Genomic DNA, 25,689 nt, shown 5'->3' with positions numbered 1-25,689 from the left:
TCAGTGAGTGACTGACTTGTAAGTAAGCTGCTGCAGCTTGCAGGGGAAAGAGAGGGGGAGCCAGACCAGGCTGAGGAGGAGCAGTGTAATTGCAGTGAGCGCCATCAGGGGTGTTTGGTGCACACCATAACATCTGACAATGTATCTGCTTTATTAGGATTGGTACAAGGGTGGATATTTTATATTTTTATATTGCGTTGACCGTCAGCACGCCCAAAAGGTGGTGTAGACACATCCCCTCTGACGGTGCACCACCTAATAAAATGTGCTGCACACGCCTATGCATACATAGGTAGTGCTGGTACATAGGTACGCTCTCTATGTACCCCATCTGTGTCACCCCTGTCTGTCTACCCCTCCCCTTTAGAATGTAAGCTCTCAGGAGCAGGGCCCTCTTCCCTCATGTGCTTATCCTTTTCTTACTTTAATAATCTTCAACTGCACCAAATCCAGCAGTCTTCTGCCACCTGATACTTATTCCAGTGTCATCTGCTGATGTAACTATGTTTAATTACCCTGTACTTATCCTATACGGTCATCAACTGTAAGTTGCTGTTTTCCTGTATGATTATTTATTTATGTACTCTGTAATTGGGCGCTGCGGAACCCTTGTGGCGCCATATAAATAAAGGATAATAATAATATAATCTATTTCATATCCTTCATTCATTTTTTTGTCTTTCCAGGCTGACAATCAAATACTCATAAGGGTCGTAGGTTTAGTACTTAGTTTGTTCTTCAATCTGACAAACGATACAATTTTATTTCACTAAGGTGCGAGCACATTACCATCACAAATAGGACTGAGCGCAGCACAACCTTCTGTATTTGACAATCAATTGCCTTATGTCATGCCTATTGACAAACCTATCTTAAATAAAAATAATTAAAAAGTTATATTTTAATTTATTCATGAAACATAAAGAAATAAGAGTGCGCCACACATTAAGACTTCTTTAGATATAAGCCCACTAGCGTTTTTTCTAAACCCCCTAACCAGTCATTGCAATTTGCTTAATGGTGCACCTCCAACCAGATTAGCTAATCTTTGGTATTAACACTTTCGGATTATTCCCTCTATCGGTTGGTTCATACATAGAAGGATCATAAAACAATTATCATTTGGGCCTGTGCATAGTCCCTCAGACTTAACGTCTTCCCTGGAAATACTTGTGGATGGAGCCCTTCATTCGCTTTGCCAGGATTCAAGGGTGGTCAATCTGTTGAAATCAGAGCACTACATTTTGGCCACCATGCTCGATCCTAGGTTTAAAGCCTACGTTGTATCTCTCTTCCCGGACACAAGTCTGCAGAGGTGGAAAGACCTGCTGGTGAGAAAATTGTCAACTCAAGCGGAACGTGACCCGTCAACAGCTCCTCCTTCATTTTCTCCAGCAACTGGGGCTGCGAGGAAAAGGATAACATTTCCGAGCCCACCCGCTGGACACAAAAGTAACAATACAAGTGACACATTAACAGGAAATTGTTTCTGTCACCATAGCGACAATTATCTGGAAATAAGATAATACACAGACACATAAAAAGACTCAAAGGAAATCTTTTGTTTTTAAACAACTTTATTTCATATCTTTGATACACAGATTTTTCTCTATATTTTAAACTTAAAAAATACTTTACTCTGCACAACATGGATAAAATATCCTTTAAAGCACAGAAGGGCCGGGACCATTTTCCGGGGGCTGCGTGATGTCACATCTGCGTTCATCTCTAATTAACCCCCTATAGGCTTCCAGAGTGCACCTCATATCTCATCTTTTCCAAGTTACTACAAATTATATGAGATCGGTAGCAGCACTACTTTCAGGATTATTACACAGAACACACATATAGGCTGACACAGCAAATAACAGTAACACATACAAGGGATTAATTAGAAATAAGGAAGCATAATCATCATTAGGTCTAATTATCAACGGCTTCTGTGCGGGACCCATACACCTCTTTACTGTCTCCAGCAGCCCCTGGTACTGCACTGTGACCATCCGCCCTGTCTCCCCCACTATTGCCAGCGCTATGTGTCTCACCCCACTACTGCTACCCACCCTGTCTCCCTCCACTACTGCCACCCGCCCTGCATCCCCCCACTACTGTCACCGCCCCGTCTCCCCCCACAACTGCCACCCGCCCCGTCTCCTCCCACTACTACCACCCGCCCCGTCTCCCCCCACTACTGCCACCCGCCCTGTATCCCCCCACTATTGTCACCACCCCTTCTCCCCCCACTACTGCCACTGCCCTGTCTCCCCTCTGACACCTTAGCGCTGCTTGGGGACAATATTACCCACAGACAGTGCCTCCAGCAGCCCCCGCTACTGCGCTAGTGCCACCACCCTGTCTTCCTCCTGACCTCTCAGCACTGCTTGGGGATTCTTGGTACTGCTGGTAACAGTCCTTCATGTGCAGGTGGAAGTAAGAAAGCAGGGCAGTAAGGAGGCAGAAGCTGCTTCTGGTACCATGGACCCTGGTCATGTAGGGCTGGGAGAGTCAGTAAGATTATGTAACAGAGTCACCATCTTACAGGCAGCCGGTAAAGGGAGCAGAGAATGGGTGTTATGTGGCAGGAACGGGCTGGTTAGGTAACAGCCTGGCTGCTGCATTCTGTACAAGCTACAAGCGGTGCAATTCTATTGCTGGGAGACCCAGGTAGAGGACATTACAGTAGTCTATGTGTGATGATACAAGTGCATGTATGACTGTAGGTTAGGGGTGGGCAACAGGCGGCCCGCGGGGCGACCGATCGTGCCTGGCCCGCTGTGCCTCATTAGAGTGCAATGACAAGCGGCCCGACAGGCCGCTTGTCATTGCACTGCTCTCAGACGAGGCGCCGCTGAGGAAATCCCGGTCACGTCACAGGGTCAGCTGACCGGGATTTCCTCTGTTAGCAATTGCGCTGGGCGCAGAGCCGGATTAAGGGGGGAGCGGGGGGGGGGGAAGCACCACAGGCCCCCGCTTCCTAAAAGGGCTCCCTGCGCCCGCACACAGATCAGACCTCCGATCTGCGGCGCTGCGCTCCCCATGGGTTGCCCTGACAACCTAATTACAGCCGCGGCACCGCGTAGAAGTGAAGGACAGCCGCAACGGCTCAGCTGTCCAATGGAGAGTAAACGTGCAGCCTACGGCTCAGTCATTTACTGGGCATGCAGGCTGCAGAGCAAAGAAGCGTGGAACGTGGAGCCAGCGGAGGGTGCATGAGTGGAGGGACGAGCTCTCACTCTCGCTCTCCTGTCACTTACGGATGTCAATCCCTTGTGTCACTTGTAGCCTGCCAGCAGCAGAGACAAAAGTAAGCTGGCTGTATTTTTTTTTTCTTAGTTTTTTTTTATAATGCTGCTATTTATTAAATTGGAATATTTGGCTCTGTATCGTGTTGGCTTGGTGTGTATACGTAATGTGTAATGTGTATACGTAATGTGTATACGTGTTTGTGTGTACTATATATATATATATATATATATATATATGTGTGTATATATATATATATATATGTGTGTGTGTGTGAGTATTTGTAAACATATACTGTATGTATATATATATATATATATATGTGTGTTTATATATATATATATATATATATATACATACATACACTGGACACGGGCAGCACAACCGTTGATTAGAAGTAAAGTCCCCTCCAGAGGGCACCGGGATCCCAATAATAGACCTCCTTCAGGGAACCATTAGTACCCGGGGGCGCTGTCTGCTGTAATGTGTAAAAAGGGGGACAATGTCTGCCGTAATGTGTAAAAACGGGGGCGCTGTCTGCTGTAATGTGTAAAAAGGGGACGATGTCTGCCATAATGTGTAAAAAGGGGACGATGTCTGCCGTAATGTGTAAAATGGGGGATCTGTCTGCTGTAATGTGTAAAAAGGGGGACGATGTCTGCCGTAATGTGTAAAAAGGGGACGCAGTCTGCCGTAATGTGTAAAAAGGGGGACAATGTCTGCCGTAATGTGTAAAAACGGGGGCGCTGTCTGCTGTAATGTGTAAAAAGGGGACGATGTCTGCCGTAATGTGTAAAAATGGGGGCGCTGTCTGCTGTAATGTGTAAAAAGGGGGACGATGTCTGCTGTAATGTGTAAAAAGGGGACTCTTTTTGAGTATTTTGTGTGTGGCCCTCGAATATTCGCTGGAAGTGTTAAGCGGCCCCCCAGTTGAAATAATTGCCCACCCCTGCTGTAGGTAGATTTTCTGAGGGAATAAAGTGCTGGAGTCTGGCTATGTTCCTCAAATGAGGATCTAATTGTGGCAGATACCGATATCTAAGTGTCACTCCACCACCTAGGACACCAAGATTCCGCACATGATCAGCATTTTGTAACTCTGAACCCCCAAGCGTAAGCCTGGTTGGTAGCAAAGCTGAACTGTAGCCCTGCCCTTTGTTGGTGAGCTTAAAGACCTGTTTCACCAGGACTGAATCACAGCCAACTGGCATCACCCACACCTGGAGCTCAGCTAGACAACCATTTAGGATTGGTACTGGGTTCTCAGTACCTAGAGCAAAGACAGGTCATCTGCATAGCAGTGGTAGATGATGGCATGACATCTGACTATTTCACCCAGTGGTAACATGTATATTGCAAAAAGCATAGGAGATAGGATAAGAACCATGAAGAACAACGCATGGCAATGATAAGTATACTCCAGAAGATTAAAATGGTTCCTCACCTGAGTGATGTCTAATGTGTGCAACAAGAGCGGAATTATTTCTCAGAGTATAGAAATGGTTTCTCACCTGTGTGACTTTGCTGATGTCTAAGAAGATTTGATTCTTGTGTAAAACATTTCCCGCACTCAGCGCAAGAAAATGGCTTCTCACCTGTGTGACTTCGCTGATGTTTAACAAGAACTGATTTAAGTGCAAAACATTTACCACACTCAGAACATGGAAATGGCTTCTCACCTGTGTGCCATCTCTGATGTATAACAAGATCTGATTTACATGCAAAACATTTCCCACACTCAGAACATGGAAAAGGTTTCTCACCTGTGTGACTGCGCAGATGTCTAACAAGTTGTGATTTACTTACACAACATTTCCCACACTCAGAACATGGAAATGGCTTCTCACCTGTGTGACTTCTCTGATGTATAACAAGTTTGGATTTCCAGGTAAAACTTTTCCCGCACTCAGAGCAAGAAAATGGCTTCTCACTTGTGTGACTTCTATGATGTTTAACAAGATATGATTTAAGTGCAAAACATTTCCCACACTCAGAACATGGAAATGGCTTCTCACCTGTGTGACTTCTCTGATGTATAACAAGATGTGATTTCTGTGTAAAACATTTCCCACACTCAGAGCAAGAAAATGGCTTCTCACCTGTGTGACTTCTCTGATGTTTAACAAGAACTGATTTGTGTGCAAAACATTTCCCGCACTCAGAACATGGAAATGCCTTCTCACCTGTGTGACTTTGCTGATGGGTAGCAAGTTGCGATTTGTGTGCAAAACATTTCCCACACTCAGAGCAAGAAAATGGTTTCTCACCTGTGTGACTTCTGTTATGTATAACAAGATGTGATTTAGTTAAATAAGATTTCCCACACTCAGAGCAAGAAAATGGCTTCTCACCTGTGTGACTTCTCTGATGTATAACAAGTTGTGATTTGTATGTAAAACATTTCCCACACTCAGAACATATCAGTGGCCTCTCACCTGCCTTACCTGTGTGTGGGTTATTAGGCTTTGTGTTCTTCGTAAAACATTTGGCATCTACAGAACACTGAAACACTGTATCTACTGTCAGAGCTGTAACAGATGCACCAATATCAGAGTGATCAGGAGAACATTTCCCAGGATCAGGGGGATCAGCTGATAGAGCTGGATGTATAATTGGGGTAATGGGGTTATCTCCTGGAGAATCCTGTCTACTGTCATTATCTTTTATGTCACAATCCGGGGATAACATTAGATGTCCTTCTGAGATATTCCTGCTTGTGTGTCCATCTGCTGGAAATAAAATACATTATGGAAATGTGACATTTTCTGTAACAATATTTATCTTGTAAACAATAGGAGAAGACGACTCTCTGGGACACTTAATTGTAAATGTGTGTATAATAAAACATAACTTTTAATGAAGGCTTTATAATATTGTGTCTCAATCATTGTGTCCACCCTCCTGAGAACACTCACAATAACAAATGTAATATTATAATAAGACTTAGATATCTCTCTCTCTTGTACTGGTAACTAACCATGAAGTATAAATGGAGATGTAGTCACTCGGCAAGTCCTATGTCAGCACCGATGTAAAACAATGGATGGGAAACATATCGTATGAATTGGAGATTCTAGATGAACAATAACCTCAGGCGTATGAGCTGATGGATCAGAGAAATGTCTCCTAACGTTACTCCTGGAAGCATTGGTAAGGTAGTATTCCTTTATGTGTGTGCTCATACGCTGGTAAGCCTGTACAAGTGTTACTCTCCCTTATATAAAGGTATATTCCTACAGCAGAGTAGGTGTGGAACAAGGTATTTTACATGCAATACACCATATAATACCCTGCAATCATCATCATCTGCTAGGTTATAATCCACTTTCTCTTATGTCCTAGAGGACACTTGAGTCCATTTAGTACCATGGGGTATAGACGGGTCCTTTGAGAGCCACTGGCACTTTAAAACTTTAATAGTGTGGGCTGGCCCCTCCCTCTATGCCCCTCCTACCAGACTCAGTTTAGAAAATGTGCCCGGAGGAGCCGGTCACAGCTAGGGGAGCTCCTAGGAGTTTTCTTAGCTTTTTATTTTCTAGAGATAGGTTACAGGAAGGCTGCTGGCAACAGCCTCCCTGCTTCGTGGGACCAACTTCCTGAAGAGTAGTGATGTGTACTGGAAATTTTTCGGGTTTTGTGTTTTGGTTTCGGTTCCGCGGGCGTGTTTTGGATTCGAACGCGTTTTGGCAAAACCTCACCGAAATTTTTTTGTCGGATTCAGGTGTGCTTTGGATTCGGGTGTTTTAAAAAAAAAAAAAAACTCTAAAAAACAGCTTAAATCATAGAATCTGGGGGTCATTTTGATCCCATAGTATTATTAACCTCAATAACCATAATTTCCACTAATTTCCAGTCTATTCTAAACACCTCACAATATTATTTTTAGTCCTAAAATTTGCACCAAGGTCACTGGATGACTAAGCTAAGCGACCCAAGTGGCCGACACAAACACCTGGCCCATCTAGGAGTGGCACTGCAGTGTCAGCCAGGATGGCTGATTTAAAAAATAGTCCCCAAACAGCACATGATGCAAAGAAAAAAAGAGGTGCACCAAGGTCGCTGGATGGCTAAGCTAAGCGACCCAAGTGGCCAACACAAACACCTGGCCCACCTAGGAGTGGCACTGCAGTTTTCTAGCGAGAGGATGAGTGCTTCCATCCTCATGTGAATCTGAACCACTAGCCATAAACATAGGCCAGGGCCTCAGCCATTCCTTGCCACTCCGTGTCGTAAATGACATATTGGCAAGTTTACGCTTCTCATCAGATGCTTTTAATTTAGATTTTTAGGTCATTTTACTGAACTTTTGTAGTATGCTTGACAACACAGAGGTAGATCAATGGACTACTGTACCATACTGCTATATATATATATACTGGTGGTCACCAAACTTCTGCACTGTCCTCCTACTATATATACTGCGCACAACTAAAATGCACCACAGGTATGGATGGATGGTATACTTGACGACACAGAGGTAGGTAGTGCAGTGGACTACTGTACCGTACTGCTATATATTATATACTGGTGGTCACCAAAATTCTGCACTGTCCTCCTACTATATATACTGCGCACAACTAAAATGCACCACAGGTATGGATGGATGGTATACTTGACGACACAGATGTAGGTAGAGCAGTGGCCTACTGTACCGTACTGCTATATATTATATACTGGTGGTCAGCAAAATTCTGCACTGTCCTCCTACTATATATACTGCGCACAACTAAAATGCACCACAGGTATGGATGGATAGTATACTTGACGACACAGAGGTAGGTAGAGCAGTGGCCTACTGTACCGTACTGCTATATAATACTGGTGGTCACTGGTCAGCAAAATTCTGCACTGTCCTCCTATACTACAATGCAGCACAGATATGGAGCGTTTTTCAGGCAGAGAACGTAGATATTTGCAGCACACTGAACACAGAAACTGAGAGAACGCTGCACTTCCTCTCCCTATCATCTCCAATGCACAAGTGAAAATGGCGGCGATGCGCGGCTCCTTATATAGAATACGAATCTCGCGAGAATCCGACAGCGGGATGATGACGTTCGGGTGCGCTCGGGTTAACCGAGCAAGGCGGGAGGATCAGAGTCTGCGTCGGAACCGTGTAAAAGGGGTGAAGTTCGGGGGGGGTTCGGATTCCGAGAAACCGAACCTGCTCATCACTACTGAAGAGTTAACGGTTCTCTACTCTACTGACAGGACACTGAGCTCCTGAGGTTGCTGATCGCAAGTCCACGAGGCAACTGCTCTCTCCCGCAGCACGGCCGCCACTCCCTAACAAAGCCAGAAGAAAGTGGTGAGTACAGCGCCGGCGTCCCAGTTAGCAGGTTGCCGGCGCAAGGGTGGAAGCGCAGCTCTGACAGGCTGCGCTCCAGGAAGGCTCAGCAACACAGTGTAGGCGCTTTGAGGAGCGTCCTGAGCCAGCGCGGATAAACCCTCCACTGGTCACGCAGATAACAGGGGCTAATCCCCCTGCTATCACTAAAATCCTCAGGCCAGTATAAACAATTAGTGGAGGAAACCGTACACCATTACAAGGGGCGGGGCTTCCTCAGAGCGGATCCAGCACTCACCAGCGCCATTTTCTCTGACGTCCTAGTGGATGCTGGGACTTCCGTAAGGACCATGGGGAATAGCGGCTCCGCAGGAGACAGGGCACAAGAATAAAAGCTTTAGGATCAGGTGGTGTGCACTGGCTCCTCCCCCTATGACCCTCCTCCAAGCCTCAGTTAGATTTTTGTGCCCGGCCGAGAAGGTTGCAATCTAGGTGGCTCTCCTGAGCTGCTTAGAAGTAAAAGTATATTTAGGTTTTTTATTTTCAGTGAGTACTGCTGGCAACAGGCTCACTGCATCGAGGGACTAAGGGGAGAAGAAGCGAACTCACCTGCGTGCAGAGTGGATTGGGCTTCTTAGGCTACTGGACATTAGCTCCAGAGGGACGATCACAGGTTCAGCCTGGATGGGTCCCGGAGCCGCGCCGCCGCCCCCCTTACAGAGCCAGAAGAGCGAAGAGGTCCGGTGAAAGCGGCGGCAGAAGACGGTCCTGTCTTCAGATAAGGTAGCGCACAGCACCGCAGCTGTGCGCCATTGCTCTCAGCACACTTCACACTCCGGTCACTGAGGGTGCAGGGCGCTGGGGGGAGCGCCCTGAGATGCAATAAAACACATAAATACCTTAGGATGGCAAAAGAAATACATCACATATAGCTCCTGGGCTATATGGATGTATTTAACCCCTGCCAGTTTTCCAGAAAAAAGCGTGAGAAAAGGCCACCGTGAGGGGGCGGAGCATATCTCCTCAGCCCACAAGCGCCATTTTCCCTCACAGCTCCGCTGGAAGGACGGCTCCCTGACTCTCCCCTGCAGACTACACTACAGAAACAGGGTAAAACAAGAGAGGGGGGCACTATTGGCAGCTAAATATATATAATACAGCAGCTATAAAGGGAGTAACACTTATATAAGGTTATCCCTGAGTATATATAGCGCTCTGGTGTGTGCTGGCAAACTCTCCCTCTGTCTCCCCAAAGGGCTCGTGGGGTCCTGTCATCTATCAGAGCATTCCCTGTGTGTGTGCTGGGTGTCGGTACGATTGTGTCGACATGTATGAGGAGGAAAATGATGTGGAAGCAGAGCAATTGCCTGTGTTAGTGATGTCACCCCCTAGGGAGTCGACACCTGACTGGATGATCGTATTTAAAGAATTACGTGACAATGTCAGCAACTTGCAAAAAACTGTTGACGACATGAGACAGCCGGCAAATCAAATAGTGCCTGTCCAGGCGTCTCAAGCACCGTCAGGGGCCCTAAAACGCCCGTTACCTCAGTGGGTCGACACAGACCCAGACACAGATACTGAGTCTAGTGTCGACGGTGAGGAGACAAACGTAATGTCCAGTAGGGCCACACGTTACATGATCACGGCAATGAAGGAGGCATTGAACATTTCTGACACTACAAGTACCACAAAAAAGGGTATTATGTGGGGTGTGAAAAAACTACCAGTAGTTTTTCCTGAGTCAGATGAATTAAATGAGGTGTGCGATAAAGCGTGGGTTTCCCCCGATAATAAACTGCTAATTTCTAATAAATTATTGGCACTATATCCTTTCCTGCCAGAAGTAAGGGCGCGTTAGGAAACACCCCATAGGGTAGATAAGGCGCTCACACGTTTATCAAAACAAGTAGCGTTACCGTCTCCTGATACGGCCGCCCTCAAAGAACCAGCTGACAGAAGGCTGGAAAATATCCTAAAAGGTATATACACACATACTGGTGTTATACTGCGACCTGCAATCGCCTCAGCCTGGATGTGCAGCGCTGGAGTGGCGTGGTCGGATTTCCTGACTGAAAATATTGATACCCTGGATAGGGACAGTATATTATTAACTATAGAGCATTTGAAAGATGCATTACTATATATGCGTGATGCACAGAGGGATATTTGCACCCTGGCATCAAGAGTGAGTGCTATGTCCATTTCTGCCAGAAGAGCGTTATGGACGCGACAGTGGTCAGGTGATGCGGATTCCAAACGACATATGAAAGTATTGCCGTATAAAGGGGAGGAGTTATTTGGGGTCGGTCTATCGGACCTGGTGGCCACGGCAACGGCTGGAAAGTTCACCTTTTTACCCCAGGTCACCTTTCAGCAGAAAAAGACACCGTCTTTTCAAACTCAGTCCTTTCGTTCCCATAAGAACAAGCGAGCAAAAGGCCACTCATTTCTGCCCCGGGGCAGAGGAAGAGGAAAAAGACTGCATCAGGCAGCCTCCTCCCAGGAGCAGAAGCCCTCCCCTGCTTCTGCCAAGTCTTCAGCATGACGCTGCGGCTTTACAAGCAGACTCAGGCACGGTGGGGGCCCGTCTCAAAAATTTCAGCGCGCAGTGGGCTCACTCGCAAGTGGACCCCTGGATTCTGCAGGTAGTATCACAGGGGTACAAATTGGAATTCGAGACGTCTCCCCCTCGCCGGTTCCTGAAGTCTGCTCTACCAACGTCTCCCTCCGACAGGGAGGCAGTATTGGAAGCTATTCACAAGCTGTATTCCCAGCAGGTGATAATCAAGGTACCCCTCCTACAACAGGGAAAGGGGTATTATTCCACGCTGTTTGTGGTACCGAAGCCGGACGGCTCGGTGAGACCAATTTTAAATCTAAAATCTTTGAACACTTACATAAAAAGGTTCAAATTCAAGATGGAGTCACTCAGAGCAGTGATAGCGAACCTGGAAGAAGGGGACTTTATGGTATCTCTAGACATCAAAGATGCTTATCTCCATGTCCCAATCTACCCTTCTCACCAAGGGTACCTCAGGTTTGTGGTACAAAACTGTCATTATCAGTTTCAGACGCTGCCGTTTGGATTGTCCACGGCACCCCGGGTCTTTACCAAGGTAATGGCCGAAATGATGATTCTTCTTCGAAGAAAAGGCGTCTTAATTATCCCTTACTTGGACGATTTCCTGATAAGGGCAAGGTCCAGGGAGCAGTTAAAGGTCGGAGTAGCACTATCTCAGGTAGTGCTACGTCAGCACGGGTGGATTCTAAATATCCCAAAATCACAGCTGATTCCAACAACACGTCTACTGTTCCTAGGGATGATTCTGGACACAGTCCAGAAAAAGGTGTTTCTCCCGGAGGAGAAGGCCAGGGAGTTATCCGAGCTAGTCAGGAACCTCCTAAAACCAGGCCAAGTGTCAGTGCATCAATGCACGAGAGTCCTGGGAAAAATGGTGGCTTCTTACGAAGCGATTCCATTCGGAAGATTCCATGCAAGAACTTTTCAATGGGATCTGCTGGACAAATGGTCCGGATCGCATCTTCAGATGCATCAGCGGATAACCCTATCTCCAAGGACAAGGGTGTCTCTCCTGTGGTGGTTACAGAGTGCTCATCTTCTAGAGGGCCGCAGATTCGGCATTCAGGATTGGATGCTGGTGACCACGGATGCCAGCCTGAGAGGCTGGGGAGCAGTCACACAGGGAAGAAATTTCCAGGGCTTGTGGTCAAGCATGGAAACGTCTCTTCACATAAATATCCTGGAACTAAGGGCCATTTACAATGCCCTAAGTCAAGCAAGGCCTCTGCTTCAGGGTCAGTCGGTATTGATCCAATCGGACAACATCACGGCAGTCGCCCACGTCAACAGACAGGGCGGCACAAGAAGCAGGAGGGCAATGGCAGAAGCTGCAAGGATTCTCCGCTGGGCGGAAAATCATGTGGTAGCACTGTCAGCAGTGTTCATTCCGGGAGTGGACAACTGGGAAGCAGACTTCCTCAGCAGACACGACCTCCACCCGGGGGAGTGGGGACTTCACCCAGAAGTCTTCCAACTGATTGTAAACCATTGGGAAAAACCAAAGGTGGACATGATGGCGTCCCGTCTCAACAAAAACTGGACAGATATTGCGCAAGGTCAAGGGACCCTCAGGCAATAGCGGTGGACGCTCTGGTAACACCGTGGGTGTACCAGTCGGTGTATGTGTTCCCTCCTCTGCCTCTCATACCGAAAGTACTGAGAATCATAAGAAAGAGAGGAGTAAGAACTATACTCGTGGCTCCAGATTGGCCAAGAACTTGGTACCCGGAACTGCAAGAGATGCTCACGGAGGATCCGTGGCCTCTACCTCTAAGAAAGGACCTGCTCCAGCAGGGACCTTGTCTGTTCCAAGACTTACCGCGGCTGCGTTTGACGGCATGGCGGTTGAACGCCGGATCCTGATGGAAAAAGGCATTCCAGATGAAGTCATCCCTACCCTGATTAAAGCCAGGAAGGATGTAACCGCGAAACATTATCACCGCATTTGGCGAAAATATGTTGCGTGGTGTGAGGCCAAGAAGGCCCCCACAGAGGAATTTCAACTGGGTCGTTTCTTACATTTCCTGCAAGCAGGACTGTCTATGGGCCTAAAATTAGGATCCATTAAGGTTCAAATTTCGGCCCTGTCGATCTTCTTCCAGAAAGAACTGGCTTCAGTGCCTGAAGTTCAGACGTTTGTCAAGGGGGTGCTGCATATACAGCCTCCTTTTGTGCCACCAGTGGCACCTTGGGATCTCAATGTAGTTTTAGGGTTCCTAAAATCACATTGGTTTGAACCACTCACCACTGTGGACTTGAAATATCTCACATGGAAAGTGGTAATGCTGTTAGCCCTGGCTTCAGCCAGGCGTGTCTCAGAATTGGCGGCTTTATCATATAAAAGCCCTTACCTAATTTTTCATTCAGACAGGGCAGAATTGAGGACTCGTCCTCAATTTCTCCCTAAGGTGGTTTCAGCGTTTCACATGAACCAACCTATTGTGGTACCTGCGGCTACTAGGGACTTGGAGGACTCCAAGTTACTGGACGTAGTCAGGGCCCTGAAAATATATGTTTCCAGGACGGCTGGAGTCAGAAAATCTGACTCGCTGTTTATCCTGTATGCACCCAACAAGCTGGGTGCTCCTGCTTCTATGCAGACGATTGCTCGTTGGATTTGTAGTACAATTCAGCTTGCGCATTCTGTGGCAGGACTGCCACAGTCAAAATCTGTTAAAGCCCATTCCACAAGGAAAGTGGGCTCATCTTGGGCGGCTGCCCGAGGGGTCTCGGCTTTACAACTTTGCCGAGCAGCTACTTGGTCAGGGGCAAACACGTTTGCAAAATTTTACAAATTCGATACCCTGGCTGAGGAGGACCTGGAGTTCTCTCATTCGGTGCTGCAGAGTCATCCGCACTCTCCCGCCCGTTTGGGAGCTTTGGTATAATCCCCATGGTCCTTACGGAAGTCCCAGCATCCACTAGGACGTTAGAGAAAATAAGAATTTACTTACCGATAATTCTATTTCTCGTAGTCCGTAGTGGATGCTGGGCGCCCATCCCAAGTGCGGATTGTCTGCAATACTTGTATATAGTTATTGTTGCAAAAATCGGGTTATTTTTGTTGTGAGCCATCTTTTCAGAGGCTCCTTCGTTTATCATACTGTTAACCGGGGTTCAGATCACAGGATGTACAGTGTGATTGGTGTGGCTGGTATGAGTCTTACCCGGGATTCAAAATCCTTCCTTATTGTGTACGCTCGTCCGGGCACAGTATCCTAACTGAGGCTTAGAGGAGGGTCATAGGGGGAGGAGCCAGTGCACACCAGGTAGTCTCAAAGCTTTTACTTTTGTGCCCAGTCTCCTGCGGAGCCGCTATTCCCCATGGTCCTTACGGAAGTCCCAGCATCCACTACGGACTACGAGAAATAGAATTATCGGTAAGTAAATTCTTATTTTCTCCCTGCAGATCATAGAAACTAGGACACTGACAGGGAGCGCTGCCCTCCCTATTAAGGTTAGTTAGTCAGCACCGGGCTTTTATCATAATAACTGCCTACAGGGGCGCTGTGTGGCTGGCTCCTTATACTCTGTGACTCTCTGAAGGTACTCTGGGGGAAACTGTATCTGACATTTTCCTGTGTGTGTGTGTGTGTGTGTGTGTGTGTGTGTGTGTGTGTGTGTGTGTGTGTAAGTGTGTATATCCACATTACCATGTCTAAGGACTCTGTATCCTGTGCTGCAGAGTCCTCGCTTACCTTCCCTGCTTCTAAGGAGTTAAACTCCTTGTTTGAAAAATCCTGGGAAAACCCACAGAAAAAATTCCAGATCCCTAAAAGAATTCTCATTGCTTTCCCTTTCCCTGAAGAGGATAGGAAGAAGTGGGAAAACCCACTTACAGTAAACGTTTCAGTATCTAGGATGTCTAAAAAGGTGGTTTTACCTGTCCCTGCTTCAACCGCCTGAAAGGAGCCAGCTGATCGCAAGACTGAGACTACGCTCAAATCACTATACACAGCTACAGGCGTGGCTTTAAGGCCACTATTGCTTGTGCATGGATTCCTAAAGCCATAGTAAAGTGATCAGGCACCTAAGAGGACTTAGATACTATGGATAGGAGTGACATAGACATATTTTTACGTCACATACAGGATTCTGCAGGTTTCATGGTGGAGGCCATGAAGGACATTGGCCTGTTACTTCCATAGCTGTCTCGGCACGCAGAGGACTCCAGATACGCCAATGGACTGCGGATGCAAAATCCAAGAAAAGTGTGGAGAACCTGCCATTCACAGGATAGGCACTATTTGGGGATGCATTGGATGCGTGGATTTCCATGATGACTGCGGGTAAGTTGACATTTCTTCCCTCCACAGCAGCCCCAGCTAGGAAATCTTATCCTACACCTACACCTACACTGCAGTCCTCTTGGACCGCAAAATTTTAAAAATCCAAACCGCCTCCCACCTTCTTTAAACGAGGTCGGGGAAGATCCAAAAAACCTGCACCAACAAGTTCCCAGGAACAGAAACCAGGTTCTGCTTCCTCCAAACATTAAGCATGACGGTGGACCTCTCAGCCTGGAGATCAGGCAGGTGGGAGCGAGACTAAAAGATTTCAGTTACGTCTGGGCATCATCATGCCTAGACCCCTGGGTGACAGATATTGTTAGCCAGGGGTACATACTGGAGTTTCAGGAACTCCCACCTCACAGATTCTTCAAATCAGGCTTACCAACTTCACTGACAGAAAGTGCTATCCTACAGGAAGCCATTCAAAAACTGGCACAAACAAATGTCATTGTTCCAGTTCCACCTCACCGAAAAACTAAGGGTTATTACTCAAACCTGTTTGTGGTACCAAAACCGGACGGTTCGGTAAGGCCTATATTGAACCTGAAGTCGTTGAACCGCTAACTTGAGGGTTTTCCAATTCAAGATGGAGTCTCTGAGAGCGGTGATCTCAGGTCTGGAGGAGGGGGAAATCCTAGTATCCCTGGATATCAAGGATGCGTACTATCACATTCCGATCTGGCCACCTCACCAGGCTTATCTACGGTTTGCACTACAGGACTGTCACTATCAGTTCCAGACGTTGCCATTTGGCCTCTCCACAGAACCGAGGGTGTTCACCAAGGTCATGGCGGAGATGATGCTCCTCCTACGCAAACAGGGAGTGAACATAATTCCATATCTGGATGATCTGCTGATAGAGGCATCTTCCAAGGAGAAGCTGTTGCAGAGTATTGCGCTCTCAACTCAAGTACTCTGGGATCATGGGTGGATTCTGAACCTTCCAAAGTCACATTTGGAACCAACAAGGAGACTGCCCTTCCTGGGGATGATACTCAACACAGAAATGCAGAGGGTGTCTCTACCGGAGGAAAAAGCATTGGTGATCCAATCAATGGTCCGGGATGTCTTGAAACCCCAGCCCCCCCCCCCGGGTATCGGTTCATCAGTGCATTCGCCTTCTGGGGAAGATGGTAGCCTCCTACAAGGCTCTACAATACAGTAGATCCCATGCATCGTTCTTCCAGCTGGATCTCCTAGACAAGTGGTCAGGATCGCATATTCACATGCACCGGCGGATATGCCTGTCGCCGAAAGCCAGAATTTCACTACTCTGGTGGCTGCAAATTTCTCACCTGCTCGAGGGCCGCAGGTTCGGGATTCAGAATTGGATTCTTCTAACCACGGATGCAAGCCTCAAAGGTTGGGGAGTAGTCACCCAGGGGGAAACCTTCCAAGGAAAGTGGTCAAGCCAGGAATCGGTCTTTCCAATAAACATTCTGGAACTAAGGGCCATATACAATGGCCTTCTACAAGTGGCTCATCTTCTGCAAGATCGAGCCATTCAGGTTTAGTCGGACAACGTCACAACGGTGCCCTACATAAACAAGCAGGGTGGAACGAAGAGCAGGGCTGCAATGTCAGAGGTAACAAGAATCCTCCTCTGGACAGAAAGACATGCGCTGGCGCTGTCAGCGATCTTCATTCAGGGAGTGGACAACTGGGAAGCGGACTTCCTCAGCAGACACGATCTCCATCCAGAAGAATGGGGCCTCCACCTGGAGGTATTCACAGAGGTAACACGCCGATGGGATGTACCTCAGATAGACATGATTGCCTCTCGCCTCAACAGGAAGCTTCAGAGGTACTGTTCCAGGTCACGAGACCCACAGGCAGTGACTCCAAGGGTGTTCCAGTCAGTGTATGTGTTCCCTCCACTTCCACTCATCCCAAGGATTCTCAAACTAATAAAAAGATCAAGAGTTCCAGCGATCCTCAACGCTCTGGACTGGCCAAGGCGGCCTTGGTACGCGGATCTTCTGGCATTACTGCTAGATGATCCGAGGCCTCTTCCTCTTCACGAAGACCTTCTACTGCAGGGGCCGTTTGCCTATCAAGACGTACCAAGGCTACGTTTGACGGCATGGAGGTTGAACGCCAGATCTTAGCCCGGAAGGGCCATCCAAATAAGGTTATTCCTACTCTGATCCAAGCTAGGAAGGGGTAATGTCTAAGCATTACCATCGGATTTGGAAAAAGTATGTGTCTTGGTGTAAATCCAAGAAGTTTCCTACGGTGGAGTTTCAACTGGGACATTTTCTCCTCTTTCTGCAAGCAGGTGTGGATGTTGGCCTATGCTTGGGCTCAATCAATGTCCAGATTTCGGCCTTGTCTATTTTCTTCCAGCAACAATTGGCTGCTATCCTTGAGGTTTAGACTTTCTTGAAAGTTCTGCACATCCAACCACCCTTTGTGCCTCCTATGACACCTTGGGATCTTAATGTGGTGCTGCAGTTCCTGCAATCGGATTGGTTCGAACTTTTACAGGAGGTGGACGTAAAGTTTCTTACTTGAAAGGCGGTCACGTTATTGGCCTTGGCTTCTGCCAGATGTGTGTCAGAATTGGGGGCATTGTCGCACAGGAGCCATCAGAGGGAGTCGACAGAGCAGGAGTGGAGGCCAGGCAATAATAATAATAATAAAAGCAGTCCAGGCGATCACTTACTGCCCAGGTAGGGCCGCAGCGGCAGAAGTCCCTGCCGGAAATCACTGAGGCTGTAGTGAAGGGCACTGATCATGGGCTGTCAGTGTCTGTAGCTCCCAGAGAAGCGGCTGGTTTCAGGAGGGCATGTGGCTATATAGCCAGTTTTCAAGATGGCCACTTCTGGCAGGGAAGCCTAGATCAGAAGAAACTGTTCGGCTATGGCGGGTGAACCAGGTCAGTAATAAGGCAGGAGAGGAGAGGGTACTAGGATGCAGGGGCACAGGGTAGTGTATCTGGCTGCATAGGAACCCCACGTGTATGTCCTCTATAATTCACAGCTCTGCCAGATTCCCCCGTAGCACCATAAATTAGGAGGAGAGGAGGAGATGCTGGGACACGCTGGAGTGATGATAGGCAAGCGCTCCGTGTATTCCCCACTGCCACGACTACGGGTTCCAACGGCCTGACAGTAGAAGGCAGGCTGCGGGCTGGTGAGCTGACTAACCCAATGCATCCCTGCTGGGGCCACCAATCCCCGTAGTATGCGCTGCATCAGATGCCGGGATAGCAGCTCCGCTCCGTGTCTCCAGCCGCGGCCACCGCTGTTCCCCAGTCAGCCACTCCACACGACTCCAACAGCATGGCTAGGCACAAGAGTGGACAGGGCGCGCAATCCTTGGTGAGTAGCAGCGCTACCTCGCTGAGGTCCGGTCCGTGGTGGGATCACTGCACAACTTCAGTCCGCAGCTTCGAATCTGGTTGTAGGCCGCAACTTGCAAAAGCCAAATGAATGGCTCCCCGGGTCCGCAGCCTACACACCAGAGTGTCAAAACAATCAGAGGGGCCAGAAAGAGCCCATAGGACAGCTGTAAAAGGCAGAAAGGACCTATATAAGCAGGAGCTGCCTTTCCAGTCAGGCCACACACCCCGTGACATAATTTATTAATGTTGAAAACAAAAGTAATGTAGAGTTTTGTTCCAATCTAAGACCTGCGAATCTACTTTGGGAGCCACCTCCCTTTTTTTTTTTTAAACAGTCCCCAGCTGGACAAGGATAATTAAAATTCCATTTCTTGGAATTCTAACTTCCTACTGGGCGTAACCCATAATTTCCATCAGCTGTTTTGGGATGTTTAAACACAGTTGCCTACTCTGCTGCCTCTTCTAAGGATAGAATGGCTTACATAGCACTAATTAGCTCAGATGATATGTCCACTGAGCTGAGACCTTCTGAAGTGCAATGAGTCCTCATCCTCCAACGAATCCTCATCTAAAACATGTGTAGACTGTGAAGATGTATGATGTCTATGTGATTTACTTACCACTAGCGTTTCAGCCTGCTTTTTTGAGAGGCTGACAATTCCCTAGGTGTATAAACTTCAGAATGAATGTTGCATGTAAGGGTTAATAGGGAAACCTATCACTGGTATAGGAGCTGGTATAAACTGCTGAGCTACATTAGATAATATCTGCAAAGTAGCCCATGAAGGTTCACCAGAACCTGTGCCTTCCTCGCTGCTTGCTAGTACATTCTACACAGACGCCCGCCGAAACTACACTGTACACGAGGGTAAGCGTTGTCGCGACCCGGCGGGGAGTTGTTGGAGCGACTCTGAGGTGCATCTAAGACGCTTTTTAGAAAGATCACAAAAAAAAAAAACAGTAATACTAAAAAACGCTCATGGTTACTAAAAAACAGCAACCCCCTGACCATGGTCCGGCTCCTGCCACACCAAACAAAAAACTGATTTGCCTGAGCCAGGAGGTGGGGATATATGGACAGGCACGTTGCATGCTGGGAGGCCGAAAGCTTTGACCGTTTGGTACAAATCCGCTGTCACGTCTTCATATCCCAATGTTATCCTGTGGATAACCTGTGGACCCTGGCGGAGAAAAGATATATATATCTAAGAGGATAGAATTTGATCGGTGTTGTTAGGTCATGTCGATGAGGTTCTCTCCGTGTCTCCAGAAGTAGCGGGTGTCAGATGACGTCACTTTGATGCACTGGAGCGTGCGACGGACGGCGACATGGATGGTTCCACCGGGTATATTAGGTGAGTGGTTGTATGTCTCTTTTGTTCTGCACTCTGATGAAAATGCCACAAACAGAGCATTGAAACGTTGGTACACTAAACCTGCCCGGTCTATTTATTCTGAGTGCTGCCTTGTATGGATTCTATATTACGGTGCACCAACTCATGCAGCCTGGTTTGGAGGGCACCGGCTATTGATTCTTTAATATTTACTTCAGGTCTTCTTAAGGAGTGCCGCTTTACCCCCCCCCCCCCCAAAAAAAAAAATATATTTTATAGATATAGATATATAAATATATAAAAATAAAGTTCAACAACACATAAGGGAGCCATTGGTTTTGGCCGAGACCGGCATTTGTTTGTTGGTGATCCCTTGTAGACAGTGAGTAGTATCCATCTACAGTGGAAGAAGAATGGACACCAAGAATCTCAGCGGCGGAACAGTGGTCGTGAAAGTAGATCATGACAAATCGGGACCACAGGCATTTAGGACCCCTAGCAACCACCAATCGTTACAAACACATCAGGAACTGCACCAACAGTACAATGCCGGACCCAGCCAAACAGTCCCAGATCTAGTGAATTGAAGGTCCACGTGAGATGTGGTACATCAGACTGGTGCTCTGAAAAACAATCCAAGCCTTTCAGCCACTGTTACACCGCTGAGAGCATACCTTAAGTTTAACACTAATGTGAAAGCTGTTTTTATGGTAATTGTTTTGAGCAATAGAGTAGGGCCTGCAGTATAGTGGGGTTCCTTGTCGGGAGCTGAAGACTTAAATGCACTGAGCAATACATGAACTAAAACTCCACTGTTTATTATTGTTAGTTAATATAGTGAGTGCAAGACACATTTATATATATAGTAAGGCTACTGGAGACCTTAGATTGAGCAATATTGGATCTGACCATTACATTCCCTAAAGTCCTAACCTCAAACCTGCATAGAGCAGAAACTATTCACAAGTAATTAGGAATGTGTTCATCATGAACAAGTCCACAATTACCGTCTGAAGTTTACACAATTATTTCAAGTCTACACAATTGATATTTGAGGATAAAGCCTTTAACAGAAAACACCCCTGAAGAAGTCACTATTGATGAAACGCGTTGGAAATACACAATTTGTATTTAGAGTGAATTGGAGTGGATAAGAGCAAGCCTGCCCATGCAAGGGTGACAACAAGTGCAAAACGCTTGTCTTATGATTATACAGATAAGTACTTGTGATAAGCTTTTAATCTGTTTTACTTGAAGTCCTAGATTCAAAATGTCATTTTATTTCTGAATCTTATACGAATTGTATTTGGTGAGCTCAGGTCTACTGTATAGCAGGAAATATTTCATACCTGCATCATCTAACAAAATGCATATAAATTAGACACTCCACAAAAAATAATACTAATTATATACATACATATATACACATTATATATAATCACTAATAATAAACTTCTGCTTGTTACTTTTAATAACATTATAGTGTTGTGTGTAATAACTCTCTACATGTGATATTTGTCATGGATAGCCTTGTGTTAGAAACACCCAACTGAGAACAGGGCTGATGGCGGAGGAGGGTGTAGGATAAGAGATTGCTGTAGTGACTGAGCAATGAGAATATGTGACTTCTGTAATAAGTGTTTATTACTCACCTGTGCTGATATCTGTAGGCATCTCCTCCTCCTTACACTGCTGATCACCCCTCACATACGTCTCTTCTTCTCCCTTCATATCAGTCACATACGTCTCTTCTTCTCCCGCTATATCTTCTGCCTTCATATCAGTCACATACGTCTCTTCTTCTCCATCTATATCTTCTGCCTTTATATCAGACACATACGTGTCTTCTTCTCCCGCTATATCTTCTGCCTTTATATCAGTCACATACGTCTCTTCTTCTCCCTCTATATCTTCTGCCTTTATATCAGACACATACGTGTCTTCTTCTCCCGCTATATCTTCTGCCTTTATATCAGTCACATACGTCTCTTCTTCTCCCTCTATATCTTCTGCCTTTATATCAGTCACATACGTCTCTTCTTCTCCCTCTGTATCTTCTGCCTTCATATCAGTCACATACGTCTCTTCTTCTCCCTCTGTATCTTCTGCCTTTATATCAGTCACGTACGTCTCTTCTTCTCCATCTATATCTTCTGCCTTCATATCAGTCACATACGTCTCTTCTTCTCCCGCTGTATCTTCTGCCTTTATATCAGTCACATACGTCGCTTCTTCTCCCTCTATATCTTCTGTCTTTATTTCAGTCACATACGTCTCTTCTTCTTCCTCTATATCTTCTGCCTTTATATCAGTCACATACATCTCTTCTTCTCCCTCTATATCTTCTGCCTTTATTTCAGTCACATACGTCTCTTCTTCTTCCTCTATATCTTCTGCCTTTATATCCGTCACATACATCTCTTCTTCTTCATCTATATCTTCTGCCTTAATATCAGACAGACGTTCTACCTAAATAACCCCAAAAAAATAAGATTTTACTCACCGGTAAATCTATTTCTCGTAGTCCGTAGTGGATGCTGGGAACTCCGAAAGGACCATGGGGAATAGCGGCTCCGCAGGAGACTGGGCACAACTAAAGAAAGCTTTAGGTCACCTGGTGTGCACTGGCTCCTCCCACTATGACCCTCCTACAAGCCTCAGCTAGGATACTGTGCCCAGAAGAGCTGACATAATAAGGAAGGATTTTGAATCCCGGGTAAGACTCATACCAGTCACACCAATCACACCGTATAACTCGTGATACTATACCCAGTTTAACAGTATGAAACACAACTGAGCCTCTCAACAGATGGCTCAACAATAACCCTTTAGTTAACAATATCTATGTACAAGCATTGCAGACAATCCGCACTTGGGATGGGCGCCCAGCATCCACTACGGACTACAAGAAATAGATTTACCGGTGAGTAAAATCTTATTTTCGCTGACGTCCTAGTGGATGCTGGGAACTCCGAAAGGACCATGGGGATTATACCAAAGCTCCCAAATGGGCGGGAGAGTGCGGATGACTCTGCAGCACCGAATGAGAGATTTGTAGAATTTTGCAAACGTGTTTGCCCCTGACCAAGTAGCAGCTCGGCAAAGTTGTAAAGCCGAGACCCCTCGGGCAGCCGCCCAAGATGAACCCACCTTCCTTGTGGAATGGGCTTTTACTGATTTAGGATGCGGCAGTCCAGCCGCAGAATGCGCCAGCTGAATTGTGCTACAAATCCAGCGAGCAATAGTCTGCTTAGAAGCAGGAGCACCCATCTTGTTGGGTGCATACAGGATAAATAGCGAGTCAGTTTTCCTGACTCCAGTAGTCCTGGAAACATAAATTTTCAAGGCCCTGACTACGTCCAGTAACGTGGTATCCTCCAAGTCCCTAGTAGCCGCAGGCACTACAATAGGTTGGTTCAAGTGAAAGGCTGATACCACCTTAGGGAGAAACTGGGGACGAGTCCTCAATTCCGCCCTATCCATATGGAAAATCAGATAAGGGCTTTTACATGACAAAGCCGCCAATTCTGATACACGCCTGGCCGAAGCCAAGGCCAATAACATGACCACTTTCCACGTGAGATATTTTAGATCCACGGTTTTTAGTGGCTCAAACCAATGTGATTTTAGGAAACTCAACACCACGTTGAGATCCCAAGGTGCCACTGGAGGCACAAACGGGGGCTGAATATGCAGCACTCCTTTTACAAATGTCTGAACTTCAGGTAGTGAAGCTAGTTCCTTCTGGAAGAAAATCGACAGAGCCGAGATCTGTACCTTAATGGAGCCTAATTTCAGGCCCATAGTCACTCCTGCCTGTAGGAAGTGCAGAAATCGACCCAGTTGAAATTCCTCTGTTGGGGCCTTTCTGGCCTCACACCAAGCAACATATTTCCGCCATATGCGGTGATAATGTTTTGCAGTTACATCTTTCCTGGCTTTAATCAGTGTAGGAATGACTTCCTCCGGAATGCCCTTTTCCTTTAGGATCCGGCGGTCAACCGCCATGCCGTCAAACGCAGCAGCGGTAAGTCTAGGAACAGACAGGGACCCTGCAGCAGCAGGTCCTGTCTGAGCGGCAGAGGCCATGGGTCCTCTGAGATCATCTCTTGAAGTTCCGTGTACCACGCTCGTCTTGGCCAATCCGGAACCACGAGTATTGTTCTTACTCCTCGTTTTCTTATTATTCTCAGTACCTTTAGTATGAGAGGCAGAGGAGGGAACACATAACTTGACTGGTACACCCACGGTGTCACTAGAGCATCCACAGCTATCGCCTGAGGGTCCCTTGACCTGGCGCAATATCTCTCTAGTTTTTTGTTTAGGCGGGACGCCATCATGTCCACCTGTGGCCGTTCCCAACGATTTACAATCAGTGTGAAGACTTCTGGATGAAGTCCCCACTCTTCCGGGTGGAGGTCGTACCTGCTGAGAAAATCTGCTTCCCAGTTGTCCAATCCCGGAATGAACACTGCTGACAGTGCTAGTACGTGATTTTCCGCCCATCGGAGAATCCTTGTGGCTTCTGCCATCGCCATCCTGCTTCTTGTGCCGCCCTGTCGGTTTACACGAGCGACTGCCGTGATGTTGTCTGACTGGATCAGTACCGGCTGGTGTAGAAGCAGGGGTTTTGCCTGACTTAGGGCATTGTAAATGGCCCTTAGTTCTAGAATATTTATGTGTAGGGAAGTCTCCTGACTCGACCATAGTCCTTGGAAGTTTCTTCCCTGTGTGACTGCCCCCCAGCCTCGAAGGCTGGCATCCGTGGTCACCAGGACCCAGTCCTGTATGCCGAATCTGCGGCCCTCTAGAAGATGAGCACTTTGCAGCCACCACAACAGAGACACCCTGGTTCTTGGAGACAGGGTTATTAGGCGATGCATCTGAAGATGCGATCCGGACCATTGGTCCAACAGGTCCCACTGAAAAATTCTGGCATGGAACCTGCCGAAATGGATTTGCTTCGTAAGAAGCCACATCTTTCCCAGGACTCGCGTGCAGTGATGCACCGAGACCTGTTTTGGTTTCAGGAGGTCTCTGACTAGAGATGACAACTTCTTGGCTTTCTCCTCCGGGAGAAACACTTTTTTCTGGACTGTGTCCAGAATCATACCCAGGAACAGTAGACGTGTCGTCGGAACCAGCTGTGACTTTGGAATATTCAGAATCCAAACGTGTTGGTGTAGCACCTCCTGAGATAATGCTACTCCTACCAACAACTGCTCCCTGGATCTCGCCTTTATTAGGAGATCGTCCAAGTACGGGATAATTAAAACTCCCTTTTTTCGAAGGAGTATCATCATTTCCGCCATTACCTTGGTAAACACCCTCGGTGCCGTGGACAGTCCAAACGGCAGCATCTGGAATTGATAATGGCAATCCTGTACCACAAATCTGAGGTACTCCTGGTGAGGATGGTAAATGGGGACATGCAGGTAAGCATCCTTGATGTCCAGGGATACCATGTAATCCCCCTCGTCCAGGCTTGCAATAACCGCCCTGAGCGATTCCATCTTGAACTTGAATTTTTTTATGTATGTGTTCAAGGATTTCAAATTTTAAATGGGTCTCACCGAACCGTCCGGTTTCGCTACCACAAACAG

At 46.9% G+C, this 25,689-nt stretch overlaps 1 protein-coding gene across 1 annotated transcript in view; it reads right to left on the bottom strand.

The window, feature by feature from the left end:
* Nucleotides 1-25,689, bottom strand: part of LOC134983541 (zinc finger protein 585A-like) — a 174,550-nt gene that overhangs the window by 134,885 nt on the left and 13,976 nt on the right. The window contains exons 4-5 of the mRNA XM_063949197.1: nt 21,739-22,555; nt 4,755-5,972 (exon numbers count right to left, since the gene is read on the bottom strand). Coding sequence (XP_063805267.1) covers nt 4,755-5,972; nt 21,739-22,555 — 2,035 coding nt within the window. The remainder of the gene's footprint in view (nt 1-4,754; nt 5,973-21,738; nt 22,556-25,689) is intronic.

This window comes from Pseudophryne corroboree (genome assembly GCF_028390025.1).
Source record: "Pseudophryne corroboree isolate aPseCor3 chromosome 3 unlocalized genomic scaffold, aPseCor3.hap2 SUPER_3_unloc_17, whole genome shotgun sequence".
Classification (NCBI taxonomy): Eukaryota; Metazoa; Chordata; class Amphibia; order Anura; family Myobatrachidae; genus Pseudophryne; species Pseudophryne corroboree.
This window is presented reverse-complemented; position numbering and strand designations above follow the sequence as displayed.